This window comes from Lutra lutra, chromosome 7, assembly GCF_902655055.1.
Source record: "Lutra lutra chromosome 7, mLutLut1.2, whole genome shotgun sequence".
Lineage (NCBI taxonomy): Eukaryota > Metazoa > Chordata > Mammalia > Carnivora > Mustelidae > Lutra > Lutra lutra.
Window position 1 is genome coordinate 117,442,306 of NC_062284.1, and position 12,113 is coordinate 117,454,418.

The window sequence follows — 12,113 nt, forward strand, 5'->3', positions numbered from 1 at the left end:
TTTGGAAGGCTAAATAATATTCCATTGTGTATATATGACATTTTGCTTATCTTTTCATCCAATAAGTGACATTTGTGTCACTTTCATGTTTTAGTTATTTTGACATTTTATTTATTTATTTTTATTAACATGTAATGTATAATTTGTTTCAGGGGTACAGGTCTGTGATTCATCAGTCTTACACAATTCACAACACTCACCATAGCACATACCCTCCCCAATGTCCATCATCCAGCCACCCCATCCCTCCTACCCTCCTCCACTCCAGCAACCCTCAGTTTGTTTCCTGAGATTAAGAGTCTCTTTTGGTTTGTCTCCCTCTCTGGTTTCATCTTGTTTCATTTTTCCCTCCCTTCCCCTATGATCCTCTGTCTTTTTTCTCAAATTCCTCCTATCAGTGATCAGTGAGATCATATGATGACTGTTCTTCTCTGACTTATTTCGCTTAGCACAATACCCTCTAGTTCCATCCACATCATTGCAAATGGCAAGATTTCTCCTTTTTTGGTGGCTGCATAATACTCCATTGTGTGTGTGTGTGTGTGTGTGTATCACATCTTCTTTATCCATTCATCTGTTAATGGATCTAGGCTCTTTCCATAGTTTGGCTATTGTGGACATTGCTGTTGTTGTAGTTATTTTGAATAGCAGTGCTATTAACATAGGTGTACAAATATCCCTTTGAAATCCTGCTTTCAGTTCTTTGGGGTATATACCCAGAAGTGGAATTGCTGCTTCATATGGTAATTCTGTTTTTAATTTTTTAGAACTTAGAATTCTCTTTTCCACAGTAGATGTACTATTTTACATTCCCATTGCCAGTATAAAAGAGTTCTAATTTCTCTGCATCCTTGCCAATGCTTGTTATTTTCAGTTTTGTTTTTGTTTTTGTTTTGATAATGTTGATCCTAGTGTGTGTAAAGTAATGTCTCTTTGTTTTGATTTGCATTTTCCTAATGATTGAGCACCTTTTCTTATGTTTATTGGCCATTTGTATATCTTCTTAACAGAAATTTCTATTCAAGTCCTTTGCTAATTTATTAATGATTGCTTTTTTTTTTTTGTCGCTGAGTTATAGAAGTTCTCTGTATATTCTGGATATTAATCCCTTTTCAAACTTTTGCAAATATTTTCCCCCTTCTTTGGGTTGCCTTAAATCTACTTGGCTAAGTTAATTCCTATGTATTTTTTTGGATGACATTATAAATGGAATTGTTTTCCTAATTTCCTTTCCTGATTATTCATTGTCAATGTAATATAACTGATTTTTGCATATTGGTTTTATATTGTGCTACTTTGCTGAATTCATTTATTCTAATAATTTTTTTTTTGTAGAATCATTAGGGTTTCTACATATAGGATCATATCATTGTGAAGATAATTTTACTTTACATTTTAATTTACATTGAGAGATAATTTTACTTCTTCCTTTGTGATTTGGATGGCTTTTTTTTTCCCTTGCCTAATTGCTCTGGCTAGAATTTCCAATACTATGTTGAGTGGAAGTGGTAAAAGCAGACATTCTTGCCTCATTCTGATCTGAGAGGAAAAGGTTTCAGTCTTTCAGCATTGAGTTTAATGCTCACTATGGATTTCTCATATATGGCTTTTATTATGTTGACAAAATCTCCTTTTATTCCTGGTCTGTTATGTGTTTTTGTCATGAATAGATCAGAACTCAGATCCCCAATATTTAGAGGACAGGGTCCTTTTTGCCCACCCTGTCTCCTGTAAACTGCCCCAGGAGTAAGGGCACAGCTCTGCCAGATGCGCCTAGAGGGAGATGGGTAGCTACTGCTAAGGGCTGAAATTACCACCAATCCAACCCTTCCTCTGCAAGTTGCAAGCCTTTGCAAATGTTGTCCAGGTGAGGAGACAGATTCCTGGTACTTCCTGCTCTACTGTCTTCCTCTAGGGGGTGATGGAGCTTTAGGATCTACAAAAGTAGGATCCTCTGAACAGGCTTAAAGAAGGGAACCCTGGAACATCACGCTATGTTCCCATTTGCAATTTCTGTGATGTTTTACTTTCCCCAAAGCAATAATAGCTCCTATTTACTGAGCTGCATTTGGGCTTAGCATGTTACAAATATCATCGTGCTTAACAGTCATAGCACTGGCTGAAGTAGGCAATATTAGCCTTCTTTTACAAATTAAATTAATGCAACTAAAATCACACAACTTGTAAGAGGTGGCATTGTGTAAATGTCATATGGCTCTCCGTTTGCTTTAATTTTGTGATTTCATTGATCAAGGCTACCTATAGCTCCTCTCAGTTTATTTGTGCAGTAAAAGAAACAGCTCAGATTGATTGACCTTACTGACAAGTCGCCAGTCTTTTCCAACTTGGTTGAATTTTGTTAATCAGTCTTGGAGCCTAGAATGATAAAGGAACATGGTTCTCCATTTATGTCTGTATCACTATGATCTGCATTCTCATTTTATTTTGTTATTCAATTATTAGGTCTTTGGGGTCTTGTTTTGTTGAATCCATTAATTTGTTAAGGTCCTTTGATGCAAAATATGGGAGAAAATTTACCTCCTTTGGGGATAGGCTTTGTCTCCACTGGATTCTTTATATCTTTTTATGTTATTAGTACCTTCTCTACCTTTTCTTTCCCCTTTGCCTCTGCTATTCCCCCACCTTCCTCTTTATCCCTTGGCCTTCTTCTTGCCTTCTCTTTTTTCTCTCCTTGCTCTTCCTTTCTTTCTCTCTAGTTCATCATTACAGTGAGTGCAGCGCTGGTCAGACCTCCTGTTTGCTCTCAAGAAATGTAGGTGGATTATTCCTGAGATCTGTTTGCTTTCCCTCACCCAGGGAGCACTTGAATTTGTTCTCTCAGTACAGTGCCTTGGAAGGTGGTGGACCCAGCTACACTCAAGAGGGCTTGATTTCTTTTTCTTTGAGTACCAGCTTACCCATTGCCAACTTCTGTCTTGTTAGAAGCATACTACTGAGAGTCCTCCGGAATTTCTTAATCTATCTTCCTTCTCTTATTATGACCTCAGAGGTCTGAGTGTAGAGTAGTGTGACTTGTTACAACAAAATTTTCTCTTTTTTTCCTTAGAGCTTTCTTTTCTATGTTTTGACATATTGTTCTTTTTTCCTCTTTTGATCATTGCTAGTGATTTTGGTTCTGTTTTTTTTTCTACTTATTTTTGTGCTAAAATATACCAGGCACAAACTTAAACTTAACCATTTTAACCATGTTTAAGTGTACAGTTCAGTGGCCTCAAGGGCATTCACGTTGCTGTGCAACCACCAGCATCCCTCTCGCTCCAGAACTTTCCCATCTTTCCAAACTATAATTCTGTACCCACTACACAATAACTTCCCATTCTTCCTCCTCCCACCCCAGCCTCTCAGAACATATTTTTTTTGTCCTTTTATGACTGGCTTATTTCACTCAGCATGTCTTCAAGATATATTCATGTTGTCACAGCTATCAATGCTTCATTCCTTTTTATGGTTGAATAACATTCCATTTTATGGATCTGGCACATTTTGTTTATTAGGACATTTGGGTTGATAGGTGATGTTTAAAATTTTTAGCTCTTATGAATAATGGTTTTATGAACAATTTATGTTCAAATTTTTGTGTAGAAATATGCTTTTGGTTCCCTTGGATACATACATAGGAGTCTAACTGCTGGGTCATATGGTGACCCTATGTTTAACATTTTGAGGAACTGCCAAACTGTGGCATACCATTTTACATTCCCACCAGCAGCACATGAACACTATTGCTCCACAGCCTCGCCAACACTTGTTATTGTCTGTCTTTTTGTTTTCGTTACCTGAGTGGGTAAGAAATTGCATCTCATTGTGGTTTTTATTTGCATTTTACTAAGGACTAATGATGTTAAGCAGCTTTCCAATGTGTTTAGTGGCCATTGGCACATATTCTTTGGAGAAATGTCTGTTCAAATCCTATGCCCATTTTAAAATTGGGTTGTCTTTTTATTGTTGAGTTATAAGAGTATTTTATATATTTTGACTATTAGTCCCTTATCAGATATAAGATTTAGGTGTATTTTCTTTCATTGTGGGCTGTCTTTTTGACCTGCTGCATGGGGCTTTTTGATGCCCAAACATTTTTAATTTTGATGAAGTCCAATTTATTTTTCCTTTTGTTGTTTATACTTTTGTATCCTATCTAAGGAACCATTCATTGCCTAATCCAAGCTCATGAAGATTTACTTTTATGTTTTCTTCAAAGAGGATGATAGTTTTCATACATACTTTTTTGGTCCATTTTGTTAGGTGTTCATAAGACAATGAAAGCTATTATTCATATAAGGAAATAAAGCTGAAATTCAGGAACTTAATAGGCAAGGAGATCTACCTTCAGAAATACGGTTTCTCCAAACAGTGCTCAAGTAACATTTTTGTAGATTATTGGGTAAATTTGGAATTTGGGCCAAATTTGGACATTTCTCATTAGGTCTAACCAGAGTCTAGAAAACACTGATTGTTTTCAAGACAAGAGTGAGGCTGGGTTTTTGCTGCTGCTGCTGCTGCTGCTGCTGCTGCTATTTTTAATATGTCAGCATTCTTGACTATTTAGCTTCAAACTAGTTTCTTCTGGTCTCTGATATGACTTTAAACAAGCCTTCTGAAGTTTTCTGATACGGCTTCAAAAAGCAAGGTTTTCTTGACCTCAGTATTGTGTCCTTGACACCCACCAGCAGAATTCAGTGTTATCATCATAAAATCTCCTCCTTGGTCCTTCCTTGTTCAAGGATAAGAAGGAACACTAAATTCTTACTCCATTTCCCCAGATCTTCCCCACTGTGTTTATGTATTCTCTATTATGTCAACAAAACCTTTATTCAATTTCTGTTAATATCAGGTTAATCTTTTTGGTGTATTTTCTGGGATTCTTGTTGAGATGGTAGTTGTGCAGTAGCATTTCAGAATCTAATGATCAACCATCATATGATTACAAGATAAACAAAAATGACTATGAGTAATATTAGGAGGGGTTGGAGAGTAGAATGAGGTATGAAACATTTGCAGTATTCTAGAAAGCTCCCTCATGCTATTTTCCCATCAGTATTCTTCTAAGGGTAGCCATTCTTCTGACTTCTAATACCATAGATTAGTTTTACCTGGCTTTGAATTTCACAGGAATATAACTATGCAGTATGTGTATATATATATGTATACACACACATATACACTCATATTATTTTGTGTATATATACATATATGTATATATTGTATGTGTATATATATTATTTTGTGTCTGACTTTTTTTTTGGTCAACATTATTTTAACTGTGAGATTCCGCTATACTGACCCATATGTTACCAATTTGTTCTTTTTCACTGCGGTGTAGTCTTGCATTGTCTGAATATTATATTTATCTATTCCACTCCTAGTAGGTATTTAAACTGTTTCTATTTGGGGTTTATGCTGGAGAAGCCATGGACATTTTTGTTTCAGTCTTTGGCTGGACAGAGCTTCCACTTATGTTTGGTGTATATCTTGGAGTAGAACTGCTGTATCATAAAGTATATGTTTCTTTAGCTTTTGTGGAAAAAAAAAAAACATTAAGTACTGTCAACACTTCCCCAAAGTGGCTGTATCAAACGACCGTCCTACCAGCAATATGAAGGAATTCCAGTTGCTCCCCCTTCACACCAGCACTCCGTACTGTTAGTCCTTTGAATAGTAAGTCATTCTAACGAGCATGTAATTGTACCCACTGAAGATTTCGTTTGCATGAGCAATGATGTTGAGCATATTTTCATACATTCATTGGTCGATTTGTATCTTTTTTGGTAAATTGTCTCCATTCTCTTTTTAATCAAGTTTTTAATGGAATGATTTTTTATTGATTTCTATGAGTTTCTAAGGTATTACGGACACACGTCCTCTTTTAGGAACATAACTTGCAAACATCTCTTCCCAACCAACAGCCGGACTTTTCTCTTCATGGTGTCCTGTGAGGGCCAAAATTGTTAATTTTTTATAAGTTCATTCTGTCAGTCTTTGCCCTTATGGATAGTGCTTCTTTCATATCCTACTTGAGAAGGCTATCTTTTGGCTATCGCAAAGTTATGAAGGTATTTTCCTGTTTTCTTCTAGAAGCTTGTCTTTATATTTGTTATATAGATCAGTGTGAATTTCTATTTTTGTGTGTGGTATGAAGTGAGGGTTCTTTTCTTCCCTAATAGCGGTCAAATATTTTACTGTGATCTTAGGTTGAGTATTCAAGGTCAGGAGTAGGTTTTTTTTTTTTTTTGAAAACTCTTTAATATATCCATAAAAGTCATACTACCTTATAGTTTTTGTAAAAACCATAACTGTCATTGTCATGTACAGCCACCCCATCAGATCAGCTTCCCTCCACCGACATACCATCCCATGCCACGCCAGTAATAACCTGACTAATTGTGATGTCCTTGCTTGCTGTGTGTTACCAGTGTCCCGGTAGCTGCCAGACACAGAGGTCATCTGCGCATTCCTTCAATATGTGAGCAACTCAGTCCCAGAATCCAGCCTTGATATTCTATCTTCCAGGGATACTTTGAGTAGAAATCTGTGTCACTTAAAGTCCTGGCAGGAAACGTAATTTCACACAAGTGTCTCACCTGGAGATCCTTTATAAGGAAGCTAGAGCAGTGGAAAAAGTTAAAGGAACCAACAATGGTCTTGAAATAACCAGAGATTAGCAATGGGAGAAAACCATCAGCGTCCCTTTGATTTAAGGGATAAAGCAAATAAATAAGTGATAGAGAAGGTAGTAGATAGGTAATAGTATCACCTAGGCCCAATCAAAGCTAGACAGCAGGGACCATCCTGCAAGAGATTCAGTGTAGGAGGCTCAAAGCTGGTGTCAGAACTGCATCACTAAAGTAGGGCGAAGGGTAGGAGGAACTATGTAGACTTTTCCCTCCTTCCCTTGTCCTTACCTCCTCCTCGTGCCTTTCATTGGCCAAATCCAATCAGAACGCATCTGGAAACACAGCACAAATAATGCAATTCATAGGGGTCAGCCTTCCAGTGTCCCGGACAGAGAAAAGAAAGTCTGGGGATGTATCTGGAGGAACAGGCAAATAGAGAATAAATAGCACATATTGTGGAACAAAATCAAACTAGACTAAGCAAGATTACTTTGGAAACAGTGAAAATAACACCAAAGAAAATGGAACTAAATTGTCCATATAAGCGATAAACTATTACATATCATAGATACAACTAAAAAACACGTCCACATGTAGAATAATAAATAAGTGGGAAGAATCTAAAATGATAAATATAGGTGCTAAAGATTGAGAGACTGCAAGTTGGAGACATTTCCAGTGATGCAGAGGCGGTGGCTGTTTATCTATGGTTCCTAACACATTCCCTCTGATATGAATGGCTGGATGGGTGAATGCACACTGAAAATAGCAAAAAAATAAAGGAAACTAAAATTGACAATAATATGTTATTTTTTTAAACTGAAAGCAAAGCCATGTCTGAATCATTTGAAATAGAAAGTGTAAATCAATTTTAAAGGTGCAAAAAAAAAAAACCAAGCTAGTCTTGGATTTTGCTGCTACAACAATGAATAATAGCACATATTCTTCTCAGAACCTTCAGAGAAAAATAATATTACCTAAGAATTTGGAGCCAACCCAACCATTTATTCATGAGCAGAGCCAACAGAAGAATGTTGTAAAACTTGTACTTAACCAAATCTGAGATCCATTGGTTGTAAGATGACTTTGTTCTATTAACACAAGTAAAAACTTCGAATTACATTTTAACACAGTGTTTTAACCGTGATGCTGAGTGATGCATGGATTACTCCGACATTATTTCCCTTGCCTACAGTCGCATTGCTTGGTGTGTGATAAGGCGATCCTTTTGAGTGTATTTCATTAGCAAAAGATAATGCAGTTTCATCTGTTTGTGAGTTTCTTCCTTTCTTAGGTCCTAGAAAGCACTTGGTTGTGGTTATACAAGGAAATGTGAATAGCAGTAATTCTTCCAGTGTCCTTTGTTTTATTGATAAATATAAGCCCTGCTTTGTTTTCCTCTCTTACTGCACCCAAAGTAATGCCAAATTATAATGTAATATTTTTGAAGGCATGTTAAACATCAATAAATTTAACATTTATTATACTAGTGTTTCAGGAAACTCCAAGTGATGGACAGAGCGGACACAAACTCCACTCCCCTGTAGCAAATTGGCCACTGTATCGTGGGTGCCACCTGGTGGACAATGATTGTAAGACACAGCAATTACAAAAGTGATCTCAAGACATTCAAGCGTATTGTAGGTTTATAGGTGAGCTAGGGCATATTGAACCACTGTAATGGTTCATTTTATGAGTCGACGAGGCCAACGGGTGCCCAGGGGAAGCATTATTTCTGAATGTGTCTGCGTCCAAAGGAGATCAGCATTTGAATGAGTGGGCTCAGTAAAGAGGACTACCCTCCCAGCATGGGTGGACACCATCCAATCCTTTGAGGGCCTGAGTAGAAGGAAAGGGTGAAGGAAAGTGGAACTCACCACGTTTGCTTCCTGCCTGCTTGTGAGCTGGGACATCAGTCTTCTGTCCTTGGACTGGGACTTAAACCAGTCCTCTTTCCAGTTCTCGGTTCTCACGTCTTTTTCCTCTGGAGTTCCGCCAGCCAGTCCCCTGGTCCTTGGGCTGACAGACAACAGATCGCAGGACTTCTCGGCCTCCATGCTTGCATGAGCTAATTCCTCATAATAAACCTCTTCCCATGTCAGACCAGCTTATGCAGGGTGACAGGTGGGAGTGACAAGAAGAGGTTGGATTCTCTCTCTGACTTGAAGGGGAATCAGTAGGATTTGCGGATGGCTCAGATGTAGGGCATGAGAAAAGGAGAGGAGTTAAGAATGACACCAAGGTTTTGGACTGAGCACCAGGAAAAATGGCAGTTGCTGTGATGGAGATGAGGAGGACTTGGGTGGAGGAGTTTGCCTGGGGATTGGAAACTCAGTCTGGAAGGAGTTCAGCGTGAGATGCCTGGCAGCCATGGAAGGAACTGTCAGTGGGAGGCTAGATATGCAAATCTGGAGTTCTGGGCAGAGAACAAGACAGGAGGTTTAAACTTGAGAATTATTCACATTAAAATGGGTTTGAAATCCTAAAACTGGGTGAGATCTCCAGAGATGGTGAGAAAGGAGATCTAAAAATTGAATCCTAGGGTGCTCCAGCGTTCAGGGGTCAGGGACAGAAGAATGGACCAGGAGAGTCTGGCCAGATTGGGGTGTGGGTGTGGAAATTAGCCTTTGCATCTCAAGACCTGAGCGTTCTTTTGGGCTCCAGCCAGGGGAGGCAGCTGGCTCTCTGGACCCATGTCTGGTTGGATGCGTGCAGATTACTGCTAGTGCTGCTTAACATGTTGCCCTAAAGCATGAAAGAGATGTAGGACACCAAATCTCGTTCAACATATTTATCCTAGGATAGCGGATGACCCAGCGGCCTCTGTGGATCATTCACCTTGCTTCTCTGAGGGTTGTCACGGCCTCCTAGCTATGGAAGTGTCCGGATTCCGGACCAAAAGGAGGAACCGCCACCAGGGGAGCACTCACCTCTCCTCCTCTAGACCTCTACCTCGTCCCCCTCTGTCCTTCACCTACTTTAGCAATCGGGGTTGGGGAATGAGATGGAGCCTGGAAAGGACTTCTGGGGGACGTAACAAAGACTAACATGAGTTTTACTAATTCTGGAGTCTCGAAGCCCTACTCCTACCCTTTAGTTTAAGTGAAGGGTTTTCTTCCCCGCATCCCCCCCAGCCCAAGATACGGTATTGAAAGTTCTCTAGTTGTACTATATCAAGAAATTTCTGTTTCTTTCCTAACAGGATTAAGAAGATATGGTAAAATTGGATCTATTTCTGATAAGATTTTCACATTATACTATGACCACATGGGCTTTATACATAAACTGACTCCAGACCATTTTGAAGCTGATATGTCACTTAGAACCTCTGGGAATCCTAAAAGTATTTTTGGACAGGTTAGTGATAAAATGCATTGAGACTGTTTGCCTTGTTTTAAGAATTGATGTCCCACTGTGTGCACAGAATTATGGGAAAACGAGAAGGTGTTTTGCTTGAGACAAACTCTTATTAATGCATTTTGCTCCATCTGACTATAGGGGAAACTTCCACATGCCAAAGGACCCCTCCAAAACCTTCTTCCCAGTCCCATACTGGGTTCTATAAATTTAGCTCCACCCAGAATATTTCCCTACAAATATCTTCACAGCAACACTGCCAGATATTCTAAGCTATTACTTAGACCTATGTCTTCCGACCCAGGTTCGCAGTACATTTGATTTTTCTACCTCCCAAGGCTGACCAAGAAACACGAGTTATCTTTTCCCCGCTGGCTTACCTCTCCTCTTTTGTATTCACCCTGCACCTTCATTTTTTCCTTTTCTAATGCTCTTATCCTGCACCTTCATTTTTTCCTTTTCTAATGCTCTTATAGAAAGGAGATACTATCTTCTTCGTAAGTGATGCTACACAGAGGTTTTTCGAATAATTTTAATGCAGAATGTGCCACGTGTGAAGGTTCTGCCTGAGAATGCATCACTTGGGCATACAGTTGGGAAAATGGACTTTCTTCACTATATCAGCAAAGAATCCGATTTTTTTTTTAAACTTGGCCTTAATGAAACCATCCCTTTGTCCTAAAGGAAACAGAATAATGGCTGACTTTAGTTTTCATAGATATTCCAAATTACCAGACCAATTATTTTCATAGATATTCCAAATGACCAGGCCAAATTACCGGAGTTGAAAAGGTCGTGTTTTCACTCTCCTTGACTGAGATGCGAGGAGAGTGACGTGGGAACTTCCCTGAGATGGTACAGGGGTGCCACGTGACCTCCCCGCGACCATTCAGTGCTGTCACAGGACCTCCCCGTGACCGTACAGTGTTGCCATGGGACTTGCCACATATTTGCTGTTATGTGGGCTCTGCACAGACACAAATCAAAGGACATGAACAGGAGCGTAGGACTTACTGTAAAAGCAGATATCACCATTTGTCACTAAATTTACAACTTCTAGAAATGCATTAGTTCTCTTATGTGAAAGTTTAAATTATTAAAATCAAAAGCCAAGTTGGGGTTTTTAGCGGCAAGAGGAGTTCACCTCCCAACCCCCAAAGCAAACTACAGACATCCTCTCTGGATAAAAATAACGACGAGCCTTTATTTGGCTCTATGTGCCAGGCAGTGTTGTGCGTCCTTACATTTTTATAACAACTCTTTATCTTCATTTTACGATGAAGAAAACGAGGCACAGCAAGGCTAAATAATTTAGCCCAAATTGCACACGCCACTGGGTAGTTCCCGGACAGCGGGGTCTAGGGCCTGAGCTTTTGTCATGTGTGGCCTTTCACTGGCCTTGTACACACTTTTCGTGGGATGTTCCTGACACTCCCATGCTAGAATGGCATCGGGGATTCTCAAGCACTTACGGCCTTTTCGAGAGGCTCTTTAAAGAGCCTTAAGACATCCATTCAGTCTCATGCCAATTCTTACCTGTTTCCTACTCTGTTCTTCCCAAGATCCAGGGGACAGGGCATGACAGAAAATGGGTCTTAGAGGCACCATTGAATGCCTGTGCCCCCAGCCAATCTGCACTATCTACCACCTACTCCCCATGTCATGTCCATCAGGTCAAGCCCAGCATCCCCTTCGGGGTGGTCTTTTCAACCCACCCTTCTCTGATCCTGATCCTGTCCAGCTTTGCAAACTTTAGGGACCATCCTGAGGCAAGGAGAATTGGCAGCCGCTTTCAAGTGAGGAGACATATGCCATGGCCCCTTCCTGAAAAAAATACTCCAGTGGGGCACCTGGGTGTCTCAGTCATTAAGCATCTGCCTTCAGCTTGGGTCATGATCCCAGGGTCCTGGGATCAACCCCCATATCAGGCTCCCTGCTTGGCAGGAAGCCTGCTTCTCCCTCTCCCACTCTCCCTACTTGTGTTTCCTCTCTTGCTGTGTCTCTCTCTGTCAAATAAATAAATAAAATCCTTAAAAAAAAATACTCCATTAAGAACTGAGCTCCAGGGGCGCCTGGGTGGCTCAGTGGGTTAAGCCGCTGCCTTCTGCTCGGGTCGTGGTCTCA

At 39.8% G+C, this 12,113-nt stretch overlaps 1 protein-coding gene and 1 long non-coding RNA gene across 2 annotated transcripts in view; one reads left to right on the forward strand and one right to left on the reverse strand.

The window, feature by feature from the left end:
• Positions 1–8,641, reverse strand: part of LOC125105548 (uncharacterized) — a 29,541-nt gene extending 20,900 nt beyond the window's left edge. Inside the window, exon 1 of the long non-coding RNA XR_007128941.1 lies at positions 8,510–8,641. This is a non-coding gene — a long non-coding RNA (uncharacterized LOC125105548). The remainder of the gene's footprint in view (positions 1–8,509) is intronic.
• Positions 1–12,113, forward strand: part of CATSPERB (cation channel sperm associated auxiliary subunit beta) — a 123,431-nt gene that overhangs the window by 54,942 nt on the left and 56,376 nt on the right. Inside the window, exon 17 of the mRNA XM_047739116.1 lies at positions 9,835–9,989. Within this exon, the coding sequence (XP_047595072.1) occupies positions 9,835–9,989 (155 nt within the window). The remainder of the gene's footprint in view (positions 1–9,834; positions 9,990–12,113) is intronic.